The 27,873-nt window shown below is 46.0% G+C and overlaps 1 protein-coding gene across 1 annotated transcript; it reads left to right on the forward strand.

Moving 5' to 3' along the window:
* The first annotated feature begins 1,423 nt into the window (after window positions 1-1,423).
* Window positions 1,424-27,854, forward strand: ZNF831 (zinc finger protein 831). Its single transcript, XM_072799735.1, has 5 exons — window positions 1,424-5,098; window positions 6,169-6,305; window positions 22,206-22,357; window positions 26,253-26,402; window positions 27,309-27,854. Exons 1-4 carry the CDS (start codon window positions 1,424-1,426, stop codon window positions 26,297-26,299), a joined length of 4,011 nt encoding a protein of 1,336 aa, XP_072655836.1. The 3' UTR covers window positions 26,300-26,402; window positions 27,309-27,854.
* Window positions 27,855-27,873: the final 19 nt, after the last annotated feature.

Genomic DNA, 27,873 nt, shown 5'->3' on the forward strand with positions numbered 1-27,873 from the left:
GAGTTTTGTAGTTTTACCTCTTGCATTTAGTTAGGTCTTTGATCAATTTTGAACTAACTTTTGTACATGAAGTGAGATAGGGAGTTCAACTTCATTCTTTTGCATGTGAATATCCAGTCATATACCTTTGTTTTTTATAAGTTTATATAATTTAACTCTTAATTATGGCCATATTTAACAACTGGCTTGCAAAATTCCTGAAAATCAGCTCTCATGAGCTAGTGTGAGCTGGTATGAGCCAGTATGAACCAGTTCCTGCATGCCACTACTTCTTCCTTACCCAGTTTGATGCAAAAGTCTGGAATATATCTTTTGTTGTTCTTAAGGAGTTGAGTTAGGGGGTGATCAAAATGTGCTTATGAAGCTCCTAGGGCATGGGTGTCTGAGCAAAAAGCATCTGGAGACCCCCATTCATGTAGCCATGGGCCTGTCCTTCCTCTTCCCATTGTTTTTGGCTTTCCCTCCCATAGTTTAAAGAACCTGGCTGGATCTCTCTTGCTGTCTTGCCAAATATTTTCCCAGCTCTTCCTTCTGGCTGAGAGGGAGCTAATTGTGCCCCAGTTGGATCTGGAGGGGTTTTGGAAGCCCCACCTCTGAGCAGAAACCCAAGCCTAGTCCTGGGGTTGAGGAAGTGCTCCTTATCCTGGTGGGTAACCAGAAAAAATACAGGCTGCCATTACATTTGGATTTCAGGTAAATAATGCATAATTTTTAGTATAAGCATGACCCATGCAAGATTGGGATATACTTACACTAAAGAACTATGCATTGTTTATCTGAAATTCATTTAGCTAGGAGTCTTCTATTTTCATTTGCTAATATCTGTTAGGCTTCCCTTCAGTTCCATTTCCTTCCTCATTGTCCTCATCCAACAGCAGAGACTAAGAACTCCAGAGTGAAGAGAGCCTAGGGAGGTGCTCTTTCTCTGCCCATTTTACAGATCTGGGAACCAAGTCCTAGCATGGAACCAGTATGGACTTTGAGGACCTTGCTGAGCTACACGACTTTTCTTTTTCATGAAGTCAGCACATTTCCTGAGTGTCCCCTCTACACTGTGCTGCGTGTTGGGGGATGACAGTGACAACAAGCCTACCATGGACCTGTGTAGAGGGCAAGAGTTAAGAGTTCCCTTAGAGCATGTGAAGTAAGAGGCAGTATTCAGACAGCCTTGTGTCCAGATCCTGCTTTGCCATGTATTAGCTGCATGTCAAGTACTTCTCTCTGAGCCTCTGTCTTCCCTTTCGTAGTGTGGGGTAGCAGTACTTCTCTCAGGGGATTGTTACCAGGCTTCAATGGGATGATGAAATGCCAGGTGGGGGCAGGGAAGAGTTTATTGCATGATGAGAAAAGAGAGGTACCCATGGTAAAGTTTGGTTGTTGCCTACAGGTTGCCAGGCATCCTGGGCCACCCAGATGATACAGAATGGAGGTGCCAGAACTCACTCGCCCTGCCTCGCCTGCCAGGGACCAGCCAGCTCCTGCTCCTGGACAGCCAGGAGCCCCAGGTGGGCAGGTCTCACCTCACCTGACCCTGGGTCCTGTTATTCTGCCACCGGAGCAGGGTCTGGCCCCTACCGTGTTCCTGAAGGCCCTGCCCATTCCATTGTACCACACAGTGCCTCCAGGGGGCCTCCAGCCACGTGCCCCTCTAGTGACACACAGCCTGGACGGGGGCAGTGTACCCTTTATTCTCAGCCCCCTGCTGCGGCCTGAAGGACCAGGCCCTACTCACGTGGGGAAGCCAGCAGCCCCGGCGCTCACCGTGAACATTGTGGGCACTCTGCCTGTCCTGTCACCAGGCGTGGGGCCCACGCTGGGTAGCCCTGGCAAGGTACGGAATGCCGGCAAGTACCTTTGCCCACACTGTGGTCGGGATTGCCTGAAGCCCAGTGTTTTGGAGAAGCATATCCGGTCCCACACTGGTGAGAGGCCCTTCCCGTGTGCCACCTGCGGCATTGCCTTTAAGACCCAGAGCAACCTGTATAAGCACAGACGCACCCAGACCCACCTCAACCACTCTCGGCTGTCCTCAGAGTCCGATGGAGGTGGGGGCAGCCTCCTGGAGGAGGGGGAGAAGGCTGGAGAGAGCTCCAGAGCAGATGGCATGGGGGACAGCTGCAGCCAGAGGGTGGGTGGTGGGGCCCGACCAGAGAGACCCCTTTGTCCAGGCACCCAAGGTGCTGGGCAGTGCTCAGTGTCTGCCATGCATCTACCTTCTGTTACCAAGACCTTGGGTCTGAAGTTGGAAGCCGTTCCCTGTCCAGGGTCCACATTTGCTGACAGAGAGACCCCCATGGATGCTGCTGCCCATCCAGCCTCCCCTGGGCTTGCCCTGGCTGGCTGCCAGCCAAGGTTTAAGCCACCAGAGCAGACATCCCCGACTGCCAGCCGACTGTGCTCCCTGCAACAGCAGCAGATGGCGACGTCCTCAGAGAAGCCCTGGGATGCCAGAGCCTCGGAGGGCCGGCTGCGGAAGTGTGAGAGCACTGACTCGGGCTACCTGTCCCGCTCGGACAGCGCAGAGCAGCCGCCGGCCCCTGGCAGCCCTCTGGAGCACAACACCGTGTCCGAGGGGGAGGTGGCCCTGGGGCCCGGGGGACCTGGCCTGCAGTTGGAGAAGAAGCAGTTGGAGGAACGTATTGCCTGGCTCATCTCCCACAACCAGGCCGTGGTGGACGATTCCCAGCTGGACAATGTGCGGCCCCGCAAGACGGTCCTGTGCAAGCAAGGTAGCATCGACCTGCCCATGCCCTACACCTATAAGGACTCCTTCCACTTTGACATTCGGGCGCTGCAGCCTAGCCGGAGGAGGCCTGCCACTGTCAGCTCGGCCCGGTCCACTTTTATCCCTCCGGACAGGGCAAGGCCGCTCTTCTTTCACTCTGTCCCCACTCAGCTCTCCACTACCGTGGCGTGTGTGCCTGTCACCAGGAGCAACTCACTGCCCTTTGTCGAGGGCACCAGGACCTGGCAGGAACCGTTGGACCCCAGGGACGCCTGCCCCAGGAGGCAGAAACCTCTGAGCCCCAAGCCTGCCCCCACCCGACTGGTGGATGTCCTCAGTGGTCCCCCTCGGGCCTTGGTCAGACAGGCTGCTGTGGAGGACCTTCTCTTTCCCCCTACTGGAGACAGCCTGGCCCCTGCAGAAGACCCAGATGGAAACAAAGTTGCTGCTGGGGAGGGGGCAGCCAGCAAGGGCAGAGCAGCCAATAAGAAATGCAGCCAGAGGAAGCTGAAGATGTTCTCCCAGGATAAGTGGCAGGTGTATGGGAATGAGACATTCAGGAGAATCTACCAGAAAATGAAAACCAGCTGCCACGGAGGCAAGAAGGTGAAGGAGGTGACAGTGGGTAGTAGGACAGAGCTGGACTTTCCTCTCCAGGAAGAGCTACCAGGGAATGAGGGCATAGTCTCGTCCCAGGACAGGAGGTACCCTGTCGATGGGGATGCACCTGTGGGAGCCAAACCAGGACCTTGCAGAAGTTCACTGGCCCCGGAGGGCTTCTTGGTGATAGAGCCCCCCAAGCAGAGGGAGATGGTCACCAGAGCAGGAGTCAGTGACCAGCCTGGGGTGAACAGGGCCACCTCACCCTCCACCTTCAACTGCAGAGAACCCCCCTGTTTGGGCAGCAAAAGCCCTTTGCTTTCTCCAGATGAAAGGCTGGGGCTGGGGTGTCAGCTGCCCCCAGCACCCGGTCCCCTCAAGGGAGGTGACCTAGAGGCTCCCACACCAGTTTTGCCAGACCCTGAGCTGGAAGGAGGCTCCTGTGATGGTGGGGGAAAGGAGACCTGTCCGTGGACCCACACTGTGCCAAGGCGGCCCAGCGATAGCTCTGGGGAGCCCCAGGCCTCAGAAAACAAGCTCCCCTCAGAGAGGAAGAAGCTGAAAGTGGAGAAGCTGAGCTGCCAGGAGCAATCAGAGCCTCCAGGAACAGAAACGGAGGTCCCAGGTGGCCCTTTGCAGGCCACCTCTCTGCCATCTCAGAACCAGGACAGTGACTCTGGGGATAAGCCAGGGGGGCTACGTGAGAGCACTGATAGCGTGGCGAGGGGCAGAGCTGGGCAGCCGTGCAAGCCCTTAGAGGTTTGCGGTGCTTCTGCTGCTCCTTCTGTGGCCCCGAGGCAGGTGGGGCTGAGGGAAGAGATCTTGCCACATCCTGCAGCACCATCCCACCTGGCTGCTCAGTCTCGGGCGTCTGGTGCCCTCACTGCCCTGGTAGATACCCTCTTTCCCCCCAAGTACCTCCTCAGGTTGCCTCAGGGAGAGACCCACCCACCAGCTCCTGTGGCCCTGGGGCCAGGACAAGTCCAGGACCCTCTCTGTAGGAGAAGGTGGCCCGAAGAACAGACATCCTTTGTTGGGTCAGGGCTGGGGACCTTCCTGCCTCCCTGCCCAGCCTCGGGCTTGGTCCTTGGTGGGGCAGAAAGCTTTGAAGAGGACCCCAGCTGGTCCAGGCCCTGGGGCAAGAACAAGGGTGTGCAGGGAAAGGAGAAAGGAGACATGGACACTGGCACTCCAACAGCGGGACAGTCCCCTGGCTCATCTACTGGAGCCCCTAGGGAGAAAACCTCCTTCCTGCCCACCCCAACGTGTGCTACCCGGAAGAGTGGGACCCCTGACACCCGACACCCCTGCATGGGCAGGACTGCGGTGGGAGCCAGGCTGTCTGGGGGTGTCCTGAGTCCCTGTGCACTCAGCAGGGACTTGGGGGGAACTCCTGAGAATGTCCCGGAAGACCCTCCCTCAGGGCCTCTGGCTGGGCTCAATTCCTGCCACTCCTTCCTCTCGGCCCCCACTCCTCCCAGCTGGCCAGAGCTGGCCTCGTGTACCCACTCAGACACTGGGTGGAGCTTCAGGGCCCACAGCCCTTTCCCATCATTGAGGGCTGAGCCCCGACTCACGTGGTGTTGCTTGAGCCGAAGCCTGCCTCTGCCCAGAGAGCAGAAGGAAAAGGCCGCTTCTGTGTACTTGGCACTGCACTTCCTTGGTGGCAGCCCCCAGGACAAGGGTCCAGATGCCCAGCCCGTGAGCAGGGCAATGGTGGGAGGACAGACGAGGACAGGCCTGGGAGAAGGAGGGCAGGTCCAGACATCAAAGGTAACATCCTCCTTTGCCTGGGGCCCCGGGGCTGGGGGAGTGTGCTTGGCAGGCAGGATTCCTAATGATGGAGAGGGGGCTTGAAGGCACCCCTGAAACACCCGCTGTTTGTGATAATGTCTTCTCAGCCTGCTCCCAAGGGAGGTGTGGCTTCGATACGTGGCAGGATAAGATAAAGGCCAAAAGTGTACACAAAACTAAATCATGAAAAAATATATTTCAAAGGAAGGAATTTTTGTACTCAAGATCCTAGATGAGATGCTTCTCATCACTAGATACTAAATTTAACTCTGAGCTTCCTGGCAGTAGCAGCAAAAAGTGAAATGAAGTACTGCCCAGGAGAGCTCTGTGGGTGACATAAGATCATAAACCAGAAATTGTCACCGAGAGAGAAACTCCAGGTGAAACACCATCTCTTAAATGTTTGTGAGAGTTATTAGGGCACCTGGCTGGCTCAGATGGTAGAGCATGTGATCCTTGATCTCAGAGTTGTGAGTTTGAGCCTGACATTGGATATAGAGATTACTTAAAACTAAAAAAAGAAAGCATGAGTTTTTATACCAGGGACTCAGGAAACTATTACTATGATCAAATGCAACTTTCATCCAAGTTTCCTGGGAGCAGTGGCTAAAAGGAAAGGCCGGACGCTCTGGAGCTCTTACTTGGTGACTAAGTGGTAAGTTTGTGGTCCCATCTGGAGAGCAAGTCCATGCGTCTGGATTATGTCCTACTCTGGGATGTCTTGGGCCAGGGAAGCTGAAGAGGGTCCCAGATCCTCTGTTCTGACATAATCGTACACAACAGTGGTAGGGCCTGGATTCTAGAGCCTTGTAGGCTGTTCTTTGTCCCGAGAGTGATGATTAATAAAGAATATGCTAAGTCCTAGACAGGGGATCTGAGACCCAGTTTGGCCCTCCTTCCTTCCAAAGGCAATTAGGTACTGGGTATGGAGGTTCCTGGAGAGGGGGAGTTGGGGCAGTGGGGGAGACCTGGCTGTGGTGTTCCCTGGGCCTCCAGTTAACACCATAGGGCTTTGAGCTTTATGATGCCAACATGCCTGGTATTTTCAGCTCTCCTGCCCAGTGGCCTCAAGGATGGTGTCCCAGGAACGGGTATCTGAGCCCGAATGGAAGAAAGGACTGCCGTGGAGGAAGGCAAAGATGTTTCGGGGGAGCGGGAAACAGAAGCTGAGTATCCGCTCCAGAAGGTAGGGTGTGTGACCACCTCTGTCTCACATGTGTCCAGTGTCAGAAACTGCAAGGGGGGTTCCAGAGGCATCTGTATAGGGTGAGAGTCTGGAGGTTTGTGGGTAAAGGAATCGGTTTGTTCCCCATCGATGCAACTGCACAGTTTCCCCAACTGTGTGCTTTTCGGGGGCACCTCTCCAAGGCCAGGAATCCAGTAAATATTTGAAATAACTGAGTTGAAAACACATCCACCCGTTTAAGTCCTGAGGAGAGAGCGTGTTAATTATTTACAGCTTTTATTGCTTTTTTATTTATGCAAGTGGTGCATATCCTTTGCAGAAAAGTTAGGAAATACAGGCCAGCGAAGAAGAGATGGTAAAGCATCCTGGTACTGCCGCTGCTCTGGTAATGCCACTAGCACACAGGGTGCTTCCTTCCAGACTTTTCTCTGTGATATTTGCATGCACAGCATCTCTTGACAACAGACGGGATGCATAGATTTTACTAATACCACTTTTTCATCATTGATAGTCTTGCCCCTTTTTCAGAACCTTCTAGCCGTTGGGGATGAGGGGAAAGGCCACTCTTTCACCAGGCCCAAGCCCCTCTGTGCTGCCCCAGAGGCTCTTGGATCTGGTTTTCCCATGGCCTCCTGTCTGCTCAGAGTGACTTCATATGGTTCCCACCCCCCTATCTCCCATTCTCGAATTTGCACTCTGAACCCGGAGGCCTGATGATTTCCCAAATTCCTCCTCCACGTCTTGGCCCCTTACCCTCCCCTTCCTTCTCCCCCAGTTATCAGTATTTGACCCAAGGCTGAGATATTCTTCAAGAGGCAGTGAAAATTCCTAATTCTTCTCCATAGTTGCTGAGAACCTCTGTGGCTAGAGATGATGTTCCCTCTGGACAGGCTTTGAGACGAGGTTCCTACCTCTGTTTCAGTTGTCTGCCGGGATCACATTCCAGAGCTGGCATCACCAAGGACTTGCTATGTGCCAGGCACTGTACAGTGATGCCCCCCTCCCCCCTGGAGACACCGATTGGCCTCTCCAAGGACCCAGATTTGAATCAGTAATCATGCCCATGTCCCAAAGAGCAGCTTGCCCTGTGCTCTCCAGCCTGCAGTGGGCATGAAAGTCACCTGGAGTTTTCTGGCTTTCCTCGTGATGCTGAGACACATTTCTCAGGTCTGGGGTAGGGCCTGAAAGTCTGCATTTCTAACAGGTTCCCAGATGATGCTTGGGGTGCTAGCCCCAGGAGCACTCTTGGAGGAGCTGTTCTTTGTGCTGCCCCAAACCACATTTCATCCTTTCCAAAGGAAGCCCAGCTGTTCATAGATGAACAAAAAAAGGGTCACTGCCTATGAGTCAGGGACATCCAGCCCTACTCCAAACCCCTGAGCCATGCAGAGTTGGGGAGGGATAGTGCCCCCAGGGAAAGTTTGCATGTGAGCCACACCAAAGAGTAAGTAGCTGGGGCACCTGGGTGGCTCAGTGGTTGAGCATCTGCCTTTGGCTCAGGTCATAATCCCAGGGTCCTGGGATCGAGTCCCACATCGGGCTCCCTGTAGGGAGCCTGCTTCTCCCTCTACCTGTGTCTCTGCCTGTTTCTCTGTGTCTTTCATGAATAAATAAATAAAATCTTAAAAGAAAAAGAGTAAGTAGTTGCTCATAGATCCTAGGAGCATAGGGACATTAGCCTGTGGCCTTGTCCCATCAGTATTCCTGCACTGGGCTGACATGGAGTGACAGCTGCCAAGCCTGTTTCTGGGCCTCAGTCATGGTCCCAGGAGATGTGGGGTAAGGGACAAGTGTGTGTGTCTCATTGGCTGCTCCCACCTTTCCAAGACTTCAGCTTAACTAATACAACAGATAATCACTGTGCACATGTGGAGGGGAAGCTTTCCTGAACTAGCCTGGTGGTACCAGGCTGATGCTCTGGGAGGCCTGGAGAGGTATGCAACACCTCCTGGGCCAAACATAGCTTGGGTGAGGATCTCATTAGACCTGACTGTATTTAAAATTTTTGACTCTTAGTAGCCAAGTATATACCAGGAGATTTCACATAAAAACCTGAATTTCTAGGGGATTCTAGGGTGGTTCAGCTGTTTAGTGCTGCCTTTGGCCCAGGGCATGATCCTGGGAGTCCCTGGATGAAGTCCCACATCGGGCTCCCTGCATGGAGCCTGCTTCTCCCTCTGTCTGTGCCTCTCATGAATAAATACATAAAATCGAAAAAAAATCTGAATTTCTAGCTTATCTTGAAGCTGTGGGGAGAGGCTGGCCTTGCCTTCTTGCATGGCAGCAGCTGAGTAGTGGCCACCCCTGTGGGCAGTGCCTGGGTTCTGTAGCTTGCCTCAGTCCCCACCTCTCCCTGTTGTGTTACATTTCAGTTTGCAAATCTTGGTCTTAACTCTGGCCTTGTGGGAGCCAAAAGACTGCCTCCCCCATCAGTGAGCTTGTCAGTAAGAGCCTGTGGGTGGGAAGGTAAGGAGGGGGCATTGGTGCCAGTGTAAAACAAGGAGGAGGGGTCTGAATCCTGGAGCCCCCCCGACTGGGTGAAATGAGGATGAGGCCATTGAAATTTTTATATTCATTGAGCATGTATTGGATGACCATGATTCAGCCGTCAGTTGTGCCTTTCTTTATTGGCTTGTGACTGTCCTTTGAGTTAATTCCAGCTTCCCAAGGCTTCGGACCTTGGCACTTGCAGATCCCTCTACCACCTCCTGCGCTGCTCACCTCTGGCTCCTCATGCAGCTGGCTCCCCCTTGTCTTAGATGTCACTATTGTGGTGGGACCTCCCTGACCTCTGTACCTCAATGTTCTCCCTCCCATCATTTCCCTCCCACTATGTGGTTTTATTACCTTCACAGCTTTTTGGCAGAATTTGTTTTTTTGAGGCATGGAATCCGTGGTAGCTTACTTTTTCAACACCAACAATGGTGAAAGGGTATGTGCGCCAGAAATGGCTTTCCCTGGTTCACCCAGGGCTAATGGAATTGGAGCTTCATTCTGAGTTTTCTGACCCAGTGTCTTCCATCATACCACCCATGATGAGTGGTTGCTAATAAGACTTGCCCTTTTAATGAAGGACACACATCTTTGGGGAGGTGTTCAGAAGGGAATACAATGCTGAGCTTTTAAGAAAAGAGTTCCCTTTAAAGGAAAATTTCTTACTAAGCCGCTGGTTTGATAGTATTTGGCCTGTAGAAATTTGATAAAGGAGATGACCAGTTTGTTTGACTCACACAAGGTCTCATTTTCTGGTGATGGACAGCATAGTTAGATGATAGAGCTTCTTGGAGAAGTGTCCTCTCCCTTTCTCTTTCATATCTGGTCCATCTTCAGAAACAGAGGTTCAGTGCCCAGTCTGAGTGCCAGTGTTGGGAAAATTCTGAAAGGTAGTACCTCGCCTAAAAGGGCTTCAAGTTCACTGTCTAGGAGGCCAAGCACAGAGCTTACTTTTTCTTTTTAGTATATTGAAATCTATCCATTTCTCACACAGTAACTTATGGCCAGCTTAAAACAGAAGTTACAATAACATAGAATTTGTTTAATGTATATTTACTTTGCAGAAAACCAAACAGGAAAACTTTTCGATGAAGGGTCTATCATCTGTCATTCATCTGTCCATCTATCTACCTACCTAATCTATTGATCTAGTTTTCTGTTGCTGTTCTAACAAATTACCAGCTTAATGTAAATTTTGTTTTGAACAACACCAGTTTATTGTTTTATAGTTCTGTATGTAGATCAGAATTCAGTACGGATCCCACCTGACAAAATCAAGGTGTTAGCAGGGCTGTGTTCCTTCTGGAGGCTCCAGTGAAGAATCAGTTTCCTGCTCATTTGGGTGATTGGCAGAATTTTGCTTCTTGGCCAGTGGCCCCTCTTCCATATCCCAACCCAGCAAAGGTGGGCTGGGTTCCTTGCACACTTCATGTCTCTGTTCCTTCTTGTTCAGTCTCACTTTTCAGACCTAGCCTCTTCTTTCGTTTTTAAGGACTCATGTGGTTAGATTGAGTTTACCTGGATAATCCAGGATACTCTTGTCATCTTGGGGTCTATGCCCTTAACCACATTCATGAAATCCCTTTTGCAGGGGAAGTCACATAGTCACAGCCCTGGGGATTAGGACATGGGCATCTCTGAGGGTGGGGGCATTATTCCACACTGTCTTTCCATCCACATGTGTATGATGTATATGTGCACGTATGCATCAATTTATGTATCTGTCTATGCACTCGTGTGTGTATGTGTGTTCTCTCTCTCATTTATCCACTCACATGTCGTTTCCTTGAGAAAGAGGCCTGTTTTCTCAGTTGTCTTCACATCCACCAGAAAGTGAAATACTATAGCAGAGATTCTCCGTAGGCCTTAGCTCCCAGCACATGGTGAAACCCGTGTAGCGGATATTCTATTCTCTTTTCCTCTTGTTTTGAAAAACATTTAAAAATGCAGGAAAGTTCAGAAAATGTGTAACAGACTCCTGGGTAATGATCCAGAATTAGCAAATATTAACATTTTGTCATAGTTTCTGAGCCTTTAAAAAAATGAAATAAAATACTACATTATATAGTGTATATTTATATTATACACATATATTCTGTGTATATATACATAAATATTACGTAGTTTTATGTATTTGGTACTGATTGTTTCAATCTGTGTTTTCATACTTTGCATCAGTGTATATGCTAATAATAAATACAATTGTTTGGGTCTTTAAAACGTGTATAAATATCATACTGAATTAGTCATACTTCAGTTGATTTTTTAAACGCAGTATCATGTTTTTGAATATCTAGCCATGTTGGTCAAATTCATTCATTGTAAGTACTGTAGAGTGCTCCTTCCCATGCGTATAACACATTTTATTGTCCATTCCCCTATTTATGAGCACTTAAATTGTCTCCATTTTTTTTTTTTTTTTTTTTGCTAACTTTGCAGTGAATGAATGCATATACATACATGCTTCCCTAGGCACAATGCAAGAGGTTTTTCTCAGAAATATACCTGAAACTGGAATTGCTGGGTTATCAGGTAATCACATTTTCAACTTTACATATTATTTCTGAATTGCTTTCTGGACGAGGTGTGTCACTATATTTCCTCCAGCTATGAGTGAAAGTTTGCCCTGCTCCCATATTCCTACTAATGTTTGTTATTAGGAGATTTATATGCTGTGCCCTCCCAGAATATGTAGGATTTGGTATGTATTCTAGGTTTGTGTATGTACTTTGCCATTATTTTATTTTGTACTTTGCCATTATACATACTGTGAATATTTTCTAAAGTCTATTCTCTTGTCTTTTTGAGCCCATTTCTATATCTTTTACCCATATAATTGTATATATCTTATCTCTTCATTCTTACTTGCATATCAGGCCTTACTTCTGGGATTGTTTTCTTCTGTCTGAAGCATATTTTTTAGAACTTCTCTAAAAGAAGAAAAATTATGTTCTCATTAGTCTGAAAATACATTTATTTCTTCCTTAGTGTTGAAAAATGTTTTTGCTGGGTATACAACCTTAGGCTGACAGTTACTTTCTCTCCACACATCAAAGCTATTACTGCACTGTCATTTGGCTTCCTTTTTTTTTTTTTTTTTTTTTTTTTTTGTGGCGGAAAAGTCAGCTATTAGTGTGCTCATCTCTTTTGAAGGTCTCATATCTCTGGCTACTTTTAAGATCTTCTTTTAATCTTTGGTGTTCCATAGTTTTATTTTGATGTATACAAGTGTATGTCACTGTTATTTATTCCATTAGGAATCCATGGGCTTTTATGATTTGTGGATTGATGTGTACCTAGAAAATTCTGAACCATCATTCTTCAAACATTGTCTCTATCCCATTCTCTGTCTTCTCTCTCTGGAACACTGAAATAAGTATCTTAGATCTTCTCTTATATGCGTCTTAACCTCTGTTTTCCATAACTTCGTCTTTCTGTGCTAAAATCTGGATATTTTTTTCAGACCTCTCTTTAAAATTTTACTAATTTTCTCAACCCCCTGAGTTACTATTTTTAAAGTTCTATTAAGGTGTATTGAATTGTAATGTTATATATATTTCAAGTGTATAATTTAAGAAGTTTTGACATATGTACACACCTTTGAAACCAAAAGCATGATCACGATAATTATCAAAAATCCCTCAAATTTCCATATGTCCTCCCTCCTCCCATCCCCAGGTAGTCACTGGTGTGCTTTCTGTAACTATACAGCAGTCTTTTTTTCAAGAATTTTATAGAAATGGAATCACAATATATGCTCTTTTTCAGGATACGAGGTCTATGTCTTTTTCGCTCAGCCTGATTATTTTGAGGTTCATCCATGTTGCACGTGTCAATAATTCATTCCTTTTTTTTAAAAAAAATATTTATTTTAGAGAGAGTGCATGTGAGCAAGGGGAGGGGCACAGGGAGAGAGAGAAACAGGCTTCCCACTGAGCACAGAGCCCAATACCAGGCTCGATCTTATCACCCAGAGATCATGATCTTGAGCCAAAATCATGAGTCAGATGCTTAACTAACTGAGCCATCTAGGCACCCAATAATTCATTCCTTTTTATTGCTAAATACTAAGCCATTGGGTGGATATGTCATAGTTTGTTCATACGTTTACTTGTTGGTAGACATTAATGGTTTGTTCCAGTTTAGGGCTATTACAAATAAAAACTACTATAAATACCCATACACAAGTCTTTGCAGACATATACTTTATTTTCTAAAATTTTGAGTTGGTTATTTTTGTTGTTCAGGTATGATGTATGTACAATGTTATGTTAGTTTCAGGCGTATGATACAGTGGTTCAACAATTCTGTACATTTCTGAATGTTGGTCACGATAAGTGTGCTCTTCACTCCCTTCACCTATTTCACCCATCTCCTACCTGCAATGAACAGAGAAGAGACAGAGGAACAGACTCTGAAATGTATGGATATATACTTCAAATTCTCTTGAGTTAATAAGAGTCCAATGTCTGGATCGTGTGGTGGATGCCAGACTGTTTCCCAAAGCGGCTGTATTATTTCACAGTTCTCTAGCGCTGTGTGAGAGCCCCAGCTTCTCCACAGCCTTGCCAGCAAGGCAAGCTAGTGTGGCCACTCTTTTTACTTTTGACACTCTAATAGGTGTGTAGTGGTATCCCAAAAGCTAGAATTTGCATTTCCCTCATAACTAATGATGTGGAGTATCTCTTCGTGTGCTTATATGCCTTTCATGTGTCTTCTTTGGTGAAGTATCTTTTCGAATCTTTTGACCATTATAAAAATGGATTGTTTTCTTACGGAATTTTGAGAATTTCTTCTGCATTCTGGTTGTAACTTGTCTGTGCCTTTTTTTTTTTTTTAAACTCTCTTAACAGGTTCTTTTATTTATATATTTTTAAAGACTTCATTTATTTGAGAGAGAGAGAGAGAGCACAAGAGAGCACAAGTGGGAAGAAGGAGTAGGCTCCCCTCTGAGCGGGAACTCCATGTGGAATTCCTTCCCAGGACTCTGAGATCATGACCTGAGCTGAAGGCGGATGCTTAACCGACTGAGTCACCCAGGCACTCTTTAACAGGGTCTTTTAAAGAGCATATATTTCCAATTTTGGTGAAGTCCAATTATCATTCTTTTCTTTGGATTGTGCTTTTGGTGTCATAACCACAATGTTTTTGCCTAACTCATAGCCACAAAGGTTTTTCTCCCAGGTTTTCTTCTAAAGTTTTATACTTTTAGATTTAACATTCCAGCCTATGATCTATTTTTACTTAATTGTTCTGTATCAAGTGATGTATAGATGAAAGTTCCTATTTTTACATGTGGACATATAATTGTTTTGGTACTGTTTGTTCATCTATTTGTTTTGATGCAAGCATCACACCGTTTTGATTACACCTCCTGACCTTAAGACTTACTATAAAAGCTAAAATATCCAAGACAGGATGGTATTCACATCAAAATAGACAAATAGGTCAGTGGAACAGAAGAGACAGTACAGAAATAGGCCACTTGTATTTGGTCAATTGATTTTCACCAAAGCTTCAAAAGAAAGTATAGTCTTTCCAACAGATGGTGCTGGACCTGATAAATTTTGTTACCAGTAAGCTGAGCAATTACAAGGTTTACCTCATTTGTTTCTCTACTCTCAAGGGATCACTGCTTTAATTACTTGATATCTCTGGTCCTGAAAACCATTCTTTCATATATTTGCCTAGTTTTTTTCTTTGGGAGAATAAATCTAGTTACTGTTAAACTATGTTGGTCAGGAGAAAAAGCCCCTGGACTATTGCAATGGCCTCTTAATTGTCTCCCTCCCTCAACTTCTACTCATCTGTCGAGTGTTAAATTTGACTATTAGTGTATATTATGCTTTATTTCCAAAAAGTTACACTTAATTATTTTTCAGATCTGCTTGACCATTTTTATAGTCTTGATCTTCAGTCTTTTCTTTATTGAACTATGATTGACATACATAAAAGCTGTACATATTTAATGTATACATCTTGATGAGTTTGAAGATGAGGATATACCCGTGAGACCATCTTCATATATGATGTTCTAAACTTACCTATAATTTCTAAAGGCTTCTTTCTTTCCACCTCCTTTTTTTTGGACAGAATATTTGCATAGGATTTCCCCTCTTAAGTTTTTATGTATACAGTACAGCATTGGTAACTATATGCATTGTGGTATACAGTAGTTCTTTAGGACTCATTCACTTTGCATAAGTAAAACTTTGTACTCTTTGATTAACACCTCCTGATTCCCTCTTCCTGGGGTCCCTGGCAACCATCATTCTCCTTTCTGTTTTTATGAGTTTGACTGTGTTGGATTTCTGCTATAATTGGGATCATGTAGTCTTTGTTCCTCTGTATCTGGCTTATTTTACTTCCAGGTTCATCTATGTTGTAGCAGATGGCAAGATTTCCTACATTTTTTAGGCTGGGTAATATTCTGTTGTATATGTACCACATCTTTTTTATCCATTCATCTGTTGACAGACATTTGGGTTGATTCCATATCTTGGCTGTTCTAAATAATGCTGGATTGAACGTGAGTGTGCAGTTACCTCTTTGAGATCCTAATTTCAATTTGTTTGGGTGTACACCAAAGAGCATGATTGCTGGATCATAGGGGTAGTTCTATTTTTAATTTTTCGAGGAATCTCCATACTGTTTTCCATAGTGGACATTCCAGTGTACATTCCCACCAACACAATACAAGGATTCCTTTTTCTCCACATCCTTGTCAACACTTACTATCTTTTATTTTTATTTTTTTGATAATAGCCATCCTAACAAGTGTGAGGTGATATTTCATTGTGGTTTTGGTGTGCATTTTCCTGATGATCAGTGATGTTGAGCATCTTTTCATGTGTCTGTTGGCCATTTCTATGACTTCTGTGGGGAAAGGTCTACTCAGGTCTTCTTATCCATTTTTTTTAAAGTTGGGGTTTTTTTTATTTTATTTTTTATTTTTTTATTTTTTTTGCTATTGAGTTATGTGAGTTCTTCATATATTTTGGGTATTATCCTCTTATCAGATAAATGATTTGCAGATATTTTCTCCCATTTTTTTAGGTTGCCTTTTCATTTTGTTGATGGTTTCCTTTGCTGTGCAGAAGCTTTTTAGTTTGATGTGGTCCCAGCTGTTTTTGTTTTTCTTGCCTTTGGTGTCATATCCAAGAAATCATTGCCAAGGCCAATACCTAGAAGCTTTTCCTCTGTGTTTTCTTTTAAAAGTTTTATTTTTTATTTTTTTTTAAAGTTTTATAATTTCAGATCTTATGTTTAAGTCTTTAAACCATTTTGATTGATTTTTGTATATGGTATAAAATAAGGGTCCAAGTTCACTGTTTTGCATGTGCACTGTTTATACATGTTTTGCATGTATAAAATAAGGGTCCAAGTTCACTATTTTGCAGTTTTCCCAACGTCATTTTTTGAAGAGACTGTCATTTTCTCATTGTGTATTCTTGCCCCCGTTGTTGAAAATCAGTTTATGATAAATGTGTGGGTTTATTTCTCTATTCTGTCCCATTAGTCGATATGTCTGTTTTTATGCCAGTGCCATAATACTTTTATTACTATGGTTTTGTAATATATTTTAAAATCAATAAGTGTGATGTGCCTGCTCTGTTGCTCTTGCTCAAGATTGCTTTGGTTATTTGGAGTCTCTTGTGGTTCCATATGAATTTTAGAATTGTTTTTTAAAATTTCTGTAATCTTTACTTTTATTTGCAACCTTTTCTAAAAACACATTTAATATTTTACATCTGATAATGCCAACATAGGAAGTCATGGCACATCTGACTCTGTTTTAGGCATTAGCTCTCACTTGTAACTTTTTTCCTTGTTTGTTTTTGGACTTTTTTTTTTTTAAAGATTTTATTTATTTAATCATGAGAGACAGCGATAGAGAGGCAGAGACATAGACAGAGGAAGAAGAGACTTGGGTTGGAGGTGTGTTTCTCCAGTAATGATATGCTTTGCTTCTGCTAGGTACCTGAGGGCATGCACTGGGCACTATATATTTTTTAAGATTTTTTAAAGATTTTATTTACTTATTCATGAGAAACACAGGCAGAGACAGAGGCAGAGAGGGAGGAGCAGGCTCCATGCTGAGAGCCCAATGTGGGACTCAATCCCAGGACCCCGGGAGCATGCCCTGAGCCAAAGGCAGGTAGGTGCTCAACCGCTGAGCCACCTGGGTGTCCTTGGGCACTACTTTAAATAAAATTCTTAGTTTTAGGCTTTTTTGTGTCATGTGTTATATGAATTCAGATTGTAAACTCATGAGAAGAGTGTTTTTTTTTTTTAAGATTTTATTTATTTATTCATTCATGAGAGAGACAGAGAGAGAGAGACAGGCAGAGACACAGGCAGAGGGAGAAGCAGGCTTCACGCAGGGAGCCGGATGTGAGACTTGATCCCGGGACCCCAGGATCATGCCCTGGGCTGAAGGCAGGCACCAAACCGCTGAGCCACCCAGGGATCCTGAAGACTGTCTTATTGTTACGAAATTAACAGAAGAGACTTTCACCCCTTTCACTTAGGGATAAGATTGGAGTTTTTCCAGCATTTCCTGGGAAGGGTGTATTTAATTCACCTGTATTTGAAGGTATGACCCTCAGAGTACTCAGCTTTTGCAGGAGTAGAGATTGGGTCTTCCACTTGATTTGCATGTAGGGTAGATTCTGGGTTGGAATTCTGCTCTCCCTAGCCCCCAGATCATAAAAATGGAAGATTTGGCTCACCTAGTTTGGCAAATACCCTCAAAATGAAAACTCTCTTACCTTTTCAGGTTTCAGTTTTCATTTGGTTTTTGATTCTTAAGTACATCTTACTTCCTAATCAGAACATCAATACATTTATATAGAAGTTTTAAACATTTTTATATTTTAATTTGCATTTTTAGTTCTTTTCAATATAGGAGTAAGTATGGCAGTGGTCAGCCCAGAGTATCTAGTCGTCTGTACTATTGGAAATGGACTTCTTTTTATCATCAAGAAGGTGAATACTTTGATGTAGTCAGGTGGAGCTGCCTTTTCCTTTATGATTATTACTTTTTGGTCTTCCTAAGAGATCTTTCCTTACTTTCAGTCTCCCAGTGTCACAAACACAAAAATACATATTCTCTTATGTTCTGTCTGTCTATATTGATGTTAGGAAGGATTTATTTTTACTTTTGTCCATATGAAAATGGGTCAGATTTGACTTTTGACCTGTTTTTATATGTCCTTGTGAGCTAGACATGGTTTTTACATTTTAAAAGGTCATATATATATAGAGTATGTGGTAGAGGTGGTATGTAGCCTGCAAAGTCTAAGGTATTTATTATCTGGATGTTTATACAAAAAGCTTGCAGACCCTTGGATTAATTTACTTTTTGTTCCTCATTTATTTGCTATATTTTAACTTCCCATTTATACCTGGAGTTTATCTCTGAGCCCTCCATTTGATTTCATTTGTCTCTTCGTTTATTGCCAACTCCAAATACCACAGTGTAATGAAAATGGCTGTTTTCGTTAATGAAAGTACATGAGCTAAAGGAGAGGGATTAGAAAATGCAGGATCCGTTTTCAGAGTGGAATTGGAAAAATGTAGAAAATTCATCCTTGGATGCCTAATTGCCCTGACATTAACTAGAGGCATAGAGATTCAGAGTGCCCACAGACTACGCCTCTGCTGTGCCCAGAGCAAGCGCTGGACCATGGAATTGGATTTTATTGATTAATTTGTAACTGTGTACAGTGCTGTATGAAGCATGAAACGCTTGTTCTAGGAAGCTTCTGACAAATGGAACAATGAATTGTGAAATCCCAAGTGGATCAGAATGAGTGAGGAAGAGATTGGGGGTCGTCACATGGGAGAAGCATGCGGTGTGAACCCTAAAATATGTGTTAATCATTGAAGATGGGAGAAGCAGAGAAAGCTAGGTGCTGAGAATATTAGATCTTTCCTTCTGAAGCAGATGTTTGTCTGAGGTACGTGTCTGCTTACTCCAGTCGTGACACAGTTTACTTGTGCAGTGAGGTAGCACTCTCAGGGGAGACAGCACAATCTCTGAGGTGAGGTGGAGATGCACACAAGAGCTGTGTTGGCTGCCATCACCCCTGGCTGAGACATCTGTCACATTCACCAGGGCTCTCCTGTTTAGTGGGACACTGGAGGTTTGCATGCTCCACTCTGCTTCCTTTTGCTTCCTTATTCCCTGTCGGATCAAATGAGAGGAACAGTATGACAACACACGTTTCCCTTCCCCGCTGCACCCCCCCCCCCATAAGCCTGTGTGAAGGGGCCTGACCCTCTCCTTGAATCTACCTTCCTTCCCTCAGACTTGGCTGATCAAAGGGGCAGTGAGTGTGTGTGGGGCAGGGAGGGTGTGGCTAGAGTAGGCAGGCTGGCCAGTGGCTTTCTGCCAGCCTCAAGATCCATGACACAAACTTTACCCTGCCTCCTCTTGAGAGCAACTCACTGAACTCTAGTTAAAACTGGTGCCTCCTGAGTCCTTGACCTTGGCCAGCCAGCCACCAGTATCTCTGCTGGGGCTAATGTGGGGTAAAAAGGCTTTTTTCTGATGAGTTTTCCATGAGGCCTATCAACAAAAACATTGTGCTGATCTTACATAACTAGTAGTAACATAGACTCTTAAAGGAAGACCTCTGGAGAGAGACCAGGAGCGCAGGGGATACACATCAAGTATAGAAGCTAAATTTAAAATCTGGGCCCTAAATGGCCAGATTTATTCAAAACCCTGTGAACCACTCTGCAGGTTGGCTCACAGCGAATTAGACATAAATACAGAAACCTAGGTTGATTGTGAAGATAACCTTGAGTAAAACCGCGGTGAGAAAAAGAATGGCTCCATGGAACAATGTCACACACAAAAGCAACACTACATATTTATAAGGATCCTAGCATAGCTCAGGATGTTTGGAGCATCTCTGGGGGACATAGGCCACTGGGAGACAGAGGAGAAGGGAAATGCTCCACTCCTGTGTGTGAGGTTGGGCTCCCCAGAAGCAGAGCCTGAGATGAGCATTCCTGGATAGGGGATTTGCGGAGAGAGGGCTCTCAGGAGTGAGGGAAGCAGACCAGGGCAAGGGAAGGATGAAACAAGGTTTGGTGTTGAGTCTCTAGTTCTGCCTCATCCCATGGGAAGCTCTGGAGTATGAGATGCACCAGAGATGGTCCTGCTCAGAGAGGAAGGGGCAGAGCTATCATCCCTGCAACCGTCAGTCAGTGGCTAAGGGTCCTTCCTGGGGAATGTGCAAGCTCACCCAGGCCTCTTCAGGCAAGATGGCTCCCATCAGCCAAAGGGCAGCCCTCTTGAGAAGGGGGTAAATATGAGTCATTAGCAGCCAACATCCTGGCATCTGGAATACAATATGCAGCTGAGTGATGGCAGTTGAGACAGGTCCTCATGGCATCTGCTAAACTGCAGGAGGCCTTGTTTGGCTGGTGATGGTGACAGGCTTGCTTCCCCTGCCACGCCCTGTGTGTTCATGCCCAGAGGATGATGCTCCAGGAGGGGTGCATACAGAATGTTCTAGAGAACCCAGGAGAGGGAGCAACAGACCCTGCCCATGACTAAACAAAATACTGCTTTGAAGGCAACACCAAGATCCACTTGGGCTCTCCCAAGGGCAAAAGGGCCAAGATTCCACTTTCCTGAGACCTGAATTCAGGGGTTGGGACTCTTTCACAGTCTCCTAATGATTTTCATTGAGCAGTCCCTCACTAGGCCACTTTCCAAAAAGCAAAACCTCCCTGCAGTTCAAACTGTGCCATTCTTAACACCTGCAAGCTTGTGGCAGTCACCCACTGACTTGGGGTAAAGGTGACACGGCAGCACATAGAGAAGACTTCTCCCTGCAGCCCCCCACCTTCCTACCTCCCTTTGTCTCTACACTTTGAAATCACTCTCCGCCCAGGCCCAGCAGGAGCCCTGACTGGTTCAGGGGCTTGTGATTAGCTCCCTACCCTGGCTCAGATAGCTCTTTCAGGAACCTGTGGACTTGACAAGCGGGGACGACTGCTTCAAAGAACAAGGCAGGCACCCCTGGGGAATGACAGCTCCTGCCCAAGGCCAGGGAGGCAGCAGTGCCATGTGAGTGGCGCCTCTCCCAAACACGGACTCCAGAAAAGATGAACAAAAAAGGCACTTTCTCATTGTTGTGATGCCATAAAAATCAGTGCCTAAGAGAATACAGCATTCTGCAGATCTTATTTAAAATTCTGTGAGCAGCCGTGGTGATTAGGGGGCTGCAGCTGGAGGCTGGCAGTAGCTCAAATGACAAAGGAGAATGGCCAGGCAGGTCGCCTCACCTTCCCTCCAGGCTGAAGAGCATCTGGGAGTAGAATTCTCATAAACTGAGGCTTGTAAAAGAAGGGGCATCCTTGTGACTTGACTGGGTAGAGAGAAGCAGTGCAAAGGTCTTTTCAGAGAGCTGACTACTGATGGTGGCCTATAGCAAAGTGGTATGGAGTGCTGGATCAAGGGTCTAGCTCCACCTGGCCACACAGTATTGTGTGTCTTAGGGCTCCTAGCAGCTGCGCTGCGTCTTGGTTCTTGGGCCGCAAAATGGTGGCATGAGACCAGCTTGCTGTCTGTTTTTGGTTGCACTTTTGGTTGAATATGCCAATAAATGCATAACTATTTACTTAGAAATTATACACACATTGTACTTTACTAATGTATTATGTATATTATAAAGGGCATATAGCAATAGATACAAGAAAGTCTGGAAGAAAATAAATAAAAGCTCTAGTATATTCTTTCTCAACCCTTGCCATGCCCTCCCACTGGGATGTGAATACTGTTTTGGAGATGAGATGAGATGATCTGGAAGGGCTTCTCTCGATGGAAAGTCTGTGGTGCCCGTTTTTTCAAAGTAGATCCTCCAAGCCTATAGTGTCCAATACAGTAAGCCATTGGTCCCACATGGCTATTTAAATTGATTAAAATCAAATAAAGTAAAATTCAGTTCCTCAGAAATACTAACTACATTTCAAATGCTCAATAGCTGCACATGGTCAGTGCAGATTATAGAACATTGCTGTCATTGCTGGAAGTTGTATTGAGCAGCATGTTTTTTAAGTAGTCAGGACCATATGATTCAGTATTTAATTACATCCACTAGCCTTTAGTAAGCATTTGCTATGTGCTGAATAGCATGGAAAGCACTTCATCCACATGATCTTGTGTAGTCCCTCCAATGACCTCATAGAGTTAGGTCCCAGTATTGTCTCCACATCCTAGAGGGGAAAAGGAGGACAGGAAGGATAAGGAATTTCTAAGTTGACAAGCTGCATCCCACAGGGATTTGGGGTTTATTGAGCATGGCCTTTGTAAATGTTTGTGTGTGGGGGCTTCTGGGCCCATATTGCCAGGGCGGGCTACTGCACACGTGCTTCTCTATCCCACAGGTACAAAGGGAGTTTCTTACAGAGCCGCACTCAACGGAGGGGGAGCGGACCCCGCAGGCAACTCAGGGTGATGAGAAAAGACTGCCACCTCCCCCAACTCGAGGGGCTGGGTCCACACGGAACCCCCAAGCAGCCTTCTTCAGAAATGACAGGTAATGTTCTTCTTGGAGGCAAATCTACACTGGGCACACAGAGGCATCAGGCGCCTTATGGAGGTTGGGGATGCAGGATGGGCAGGAGCCAGCCATCCTTGCCCTGAAGGAATGATGACACAGGTTTGGCCTCAAACTAGTGGGGAGAATCCTGGGTGAGAATATAGAGAAGTCAGCACACTTTCTTTACTCCTGGCCATGTGTGCTGGGTCCCTTGCCGGGGACAGATTTGCTCCAGGACCTCGGGAACATGAGTCAGAACTCTTGGTGCCTCCGCTTTCTCCTATCTTTTAAAAGGAAGTTTACTTGATTCTTTCTATAGGGCCATTTCAGGCTGCAGGGGGTCAGTGGGGGGCTTGAGAGTCAGCGTGGAAGAGAAAGATGAGCAGTTAGTACGCGTGGGAGCTGCAGGGAACATTGCTTACATGGAGGCCAGCAGAGGCGCACGCTTTGTCATGCTCAGAAATAAATCAAGGATGAACTAATGCAGAGCGCTTCCAGGAAAAAGGCCTATTTTCAGCTGTAATTGCTGGGCAACCAGGGCAAATGGCTGCGCTTCTCGGGACCTCCATTCTCTCTCTACCTTCCCCCTTTCCCCAACAGCAGCCCAGCCTTAGCCCCTATGCAAGGTGTTGACTGGGAAAAATGAAGAGCATCTGTGGAAAGGCTGCAGGGTCCCATCTGGCCAGCAGTGACCAAATTACCATCCTTTTGTGGCTGATTATTGTCTGTTTGGCTCAGGGGCTGACCTTGGGCTGTGTCTGATGGCTGAGGTTTTGGTCCTTGGGGACAGTTTGGGGGGGGGGGGGATACTTCCCCTCCCCCTTTGTGTAGCTCCAGTGCCCCCTGCAGGCAGATGGCTCTACCTTGCTCCCATCCCTGCCATCCCCAAAAGCTTCTCCTAGAGGCAAGGACAAGGATTTGTGTGCTGTTTCTTAGAATTTAAATCAAGGTAAGTATTTGCTCCCCAGGTTGGCCAGGAAAAGCATCATCTTTGCTATGGAATGTGGGGGGTTATGATGGTGTGGGTGAGGCTGGGATGAGGTGGGGATGGGAGGCCGAAGGCCCCAGAGAGCCCTGCTGATCCTTTCTTCACTTCTGTGGCCCACATCCTCAGCTCTGTTACTTTCCTTCTTCTCAAATAGATGCAGCCAAGGGAACTGCCCAAGGGGGTTGCTTGGGTGATACCTGCCCCCTCCACAGAACCAACTGGAACTCTGCCTGTTGTTCCAAATGGCAGAACCTTCCCACCAGCTCTCTTGCCAGTGCCTTAAAGAGAGCTAAGTCAGGCCACTGCTGGAAGCTCACGTCAGCTGCCATGTTTATATTCCTAAGCATTGTGCTGTGCATTGAAGAGGAGAGGAACAATCCCTGCTGTGGTCTAGGGTGAAGACAGGCCAGTGGACTTACTAGGTGTTCAACCCTTTGCTCAAATCATACTGGGGATGACACAGCAGGTCAGTTAGCTGCCCCCTTGGGATCTGTGTCTGCACAGCTAAGCTGTTGATAAAGGTTTTACCTACCCAGTGGCTCAGTGTGAGTGTCAGGTGAGCTGCTATATGCAGCAGGCACCGTGCAGACTCTACGGCAGATGATAAATGTCGATTGTTACTATCTGCTGAGCACGATAAGCATACCTGCGTAAAAACTGGCAGGTGCTGAGTGCCAAATGAGTGTGGGGCATGTAATAAATTTTTCTTGTTTGCAGAGGACAAGGTCAGCACTGGGGGAGAAACCCAAAGGGGAAGTTTTCTCCAGAGATGTAGGGCTTCATCTGGAAATGCACATGTAGGGAGAATACAGCAGAGGCTTTCTGGACTGAGGAGTGGTAAGTAGGGGCTCATGGGCAAGAATGCAGACCCTGGAAAAGGCCAATGGAGCCCTGATTGGCCAGTGTGCACTGGGCCCCGTGGGAGGCAGGGGCCAGCCACTGAAGCCAGTGCTCCACTAGGCACCACCTGTACTAGTTCCTATGGCTGTTGAAGAACTTGCCACAAACTTGGTGGCTTAAAACAACAAAAAATAATTTTCTTATGGTTACGGAGGCCAGTTGTCTCACACTGTCTCCAGAAGCTTTAGGGAAGGAGCCTTCCTGCCTCTTTCAGCTTTTCGTGGCTCCGGGTGGCCCCTGGCTTGTGGGTGCATCTCTCCGGCTTCTGCTTCCATCTGTACATAGACTTCTCCCTGTGTTTCTGTGAATCAGATTTCCCCCTCTGTTTCCCTTATAAGTATACTTGTCATTGGATTTAGAGCTGATCCTAAATCCAGGATGATCTCATTTTAAGAGTCTTAATTTAATTACGTCTGCAAAGATTCTTTGTCCAACTGCCACAGGTTCTTCAGGTTAAGACTGGGACATACCATGTTGGGGGCCACAGTTGACCTAAAAATGTGTTTCTAAGTGAGAAAAGTGGTGGCCCACATGGACATTTAGTGTTCAATGATGCACGTTGTCTGTGCTCTTATCATGTGCAGTTTGGGTAGGAAAGTTCTATTATAAACCAAACCAATACATAATCATTAAAGGGAGTCACCCAGGCCACCACCAGCAGGACATGTTCACACTTGGGGAAAGAGTTGTTCAAGTGGCTAGAAGTAGCTTCAGTACCAGGATGGGTGTGTTGGGCTAGAGGACCCATTAGTTTCTCTTTAGGGAGAAGCCCTAGCCCTAGGCTGGGTAGGGCATGGGCAGGCCCTCCACATATGGCTGTGTGAATTGTGCCTACAGGGCCTGTGGTCCAGTTACCACCCAGTTTGCCCAGTCTTGCACTCTGACTCTGAGGCTGTCAGCTCCTCTCTTTCCCTGCCACAGCCCAGCAGTGAAGCAGGTGCCTCTTCCTACTGTGCACATTGCCCCATGTGCTCACAGTGACCTTGGGGGGTCAACCCCAGCATGAGCAGAGACACCAGGCAGAAGCCTCTGACTTGTCACTTTCCCAAAGCCTCAGGGTGTGGTCCTGCTCCCAACCACATGGACTCATGGAGGACATCTGGAGACTCCCTCCATGTTGGGAAAAATCCCACTTGTATCTACTTATCTCAGCATCAGCTTTTCATAGCAAAGCCTCAGAGCAAACTGGGCCACAATGAATGGTAGATAAAAACAGACCCAAAGAAACAAAAAAGTCAGAAACACAATCTGTGGAGCTAAGAAAAGAAAGGAGAGGCCATCCGTAGTTCAAATGTCCCCTGGGATGTAGCCCCACACATAAGTATTATAATGCCCCAGCAACAGCCCAGAGTGGTGACAAATGTCTATGCTTTCGTGTTTATTATTTGAGAAGCGGATTGAGCTAGAGGCCCGGGTCACTGGTGCCCATTTTCAAAGGGCTCCCTCCGCAATTAGGAGAAGCGTGGAGGATGTCCATTAAAAGCAGGTGTGAGCCTGCGGGATGTGGGCTAAGCATTGGCCCAGGGAGTATTAATCACCCCCTGTCCCTTATTGAAGTGTCAGAGTGGGAATAGGAATGGCTGGTTGGGTAAGCCAGCCAGCCCAGGGTGGACAGGTCATGATGGACACCATCGAGTCAGAGGGTGGCAGAATGCATTAAAATAAATACCTCCTGGAAATCAAAGGGGCTTGAGGATTTTTATTGCCACTGCTTGCCCATACCAATATTTCACAGTGGAGTGACGGGCACTCTGAGTGTTGGGTGTTTGAAGACAAAGTGCCGTTACTTCAAAGGAACCTAATGATGGGCGTTGGTCACCCACCATCTACAAACAATTTTCTTCTATCCTTTGACCTGGCAGGTCCCTCATGGAGAGATCAGGGCTGGCTTCTGAGTGAGGAAGCTGACCTTGCCATGTCTGTGTGTGTGTGTGTGTGTGTGTGCGTGCGTGCGCATGCACAAGTGCCTGTGAATGCATGCAGCTGTGTATATTTTTCTTTCAGAGGGCATGGAGGAGAAGGAGGACCTGTTTTCCACGGCAGGACAATGATAGAATTTTAGGTGACCTAGGGGCTGTAACTTCGAGGAGGAACTTGACAAAATGCAACAGAGAAGTTGAGAATTGTCATTGAGGGGAACTTCCCAATTAAAAGGTAGAGAAAACCTTTGACCCTAATTCGAATCAGTAGAGCCTCTTCAAATAAGTAGGCAAGAATACTTGTGTCTGGGGGCTGAAAGAAGATGTCATAACCGATTCATTGTCCTCTTCAGCTTTAGTGACTCTTCCTGTCAACAATTTATAAAGATGAGAGGAAGAGGATCTTTCTGAAAAATATTTTTTAAAAGGATGCTTAATTTCCCTCTTCTTTAAACTATTCTGATAGCTTGATACTAATCATTGCAATTAACAGATGGCTTTGCAGTGAAGTCATCTGCAAGCAGAAGGCCAGAGGAGTTAGGAAAGATAAAGACCTAATTTATAAAATTGTAGAGTGATTGAAGTCTTTGAGACTCTCCTGAGAACTGAGTCTGTTTTTAAACCTGAATCCAGTAGTCTATCCCGTCCAAGTTTCCAGCAAGGGGGTGGGGGAAGCTGGAAGTCTCTTTTTAAAATATCAATGCATTGCTATCAATAGCAATGAATTATCAGTAGCAGTGGTAACTGTCAGTTGGCAGGAGTACTGCCGTTTTGGAGAACTTGCTTCTTCATTCCTGTGGACTTCAGGATCACGGTGTAGGTATGGTTGTTAGGTGGCTTTAATCTCAGAAGCTCAAGGTTCCTCATCACAGGGATTCATCAAAAGATACTTTCTTTTTTTTTTTTTTTAAAGATACTTTCTAAGATATCAAGTCATTGAATGTCCCAAGTAGAGCACACACCTACCTAAGGGAGGACCTTGTAATCTAAACTTTCTTTATGGGACACCCCAGTCAGAGGTTGCCTGAGGAGGTGTAATGATTGTCACAGAATAAGAATATTCTCCAATAAACTGACTCCTTCTAAATTTAGACCCCTTTTAAATACCACTTTCTCTCTGTCTCTCTCTCCTCACCATTAGCTTTCACCCCTGCCATTCAGATGAATTTTCACAATATAATGTAAATTGATTGCCAAGTGAAACCACAAATCATGCTCAGGCCATAGAATTTCATGAAGTTGATGGAAGTGACGACTGGATTGATTGAAACTCATTGACAGAATCTGACTAGATGACAAATGGACAAGAGAGATCTGAGGAGGATAATTCCAAGAGAACGAGGTGCATGCTGGAGAGTTGAGAGAAGCCCTTGGGAAAAATTGACAAGGCCCTATAATAATTTGAGGGGGAAAATCCCTCTCCCTCTTCTTATGAAAGTAAATGTAAACTGAAGAATAGCTCATTGGTGTGCTCTGCAGTTTTGTGTAAAAATGTACTCTGCCCCCATCAGCACTGGATTAACCTTTGTTGATTTCAACAATTAGCTTATAGTTTGCCATTATAACCGCTCACACTGAAGGCTTATTTCTGTTTTATCTTTGTTGGTTTATCAGCTTACTTCCACAGCTTTCATTTCCAAGATAAATTCTCAAAGTCCTTAATTCCCCACTATTTGCTATGAAATTTTGGTCCCTATGGTGAATGG

The sequence above is a fragment of the Canis lupus genome, chromosome 26 (genome assembly GCF_048164855.1).
Source record: "Canis lupus baileyi chromosome 26, mCanLup2.hap1, whole genome shotgun sequence".
In the NCBI taxonomy this organism is placed as follows: domain Eukaryota; kingdom Metazoa; phylum Chordata; class Mammalia; order Carnivora; family Canidae; genus Canis; species Canis lupus.

What these genes read in the sequence shown, in the direction of transcription:
- ZNF831 (XM_072799735.1), top strand. Translation starts at nt 1,424, where the DNA reads ATGGAGGTGCCAGAACTCACTCGCCCTGCCTCGCCTGCCAGGGACCAG. An exon ending in GGCAGGTCCAGACATCAAAG is followed by an intron (nt 5,099 to 6,168) that starts GTAACATCCTCC and finishes TGGTATTTTCAG; the next exon opens with CTCTCCTGCCCAGTGGCCTC. An exon ending in GCCTTCTTCAGAAATGACAG is followed by an intron (nt 22,358 to 26,252) that starts GTAATGTTCTTC and finishes TTTTTCTTTCAG; the next exon opens with AGGGCATGGAGGAGAAGGAG.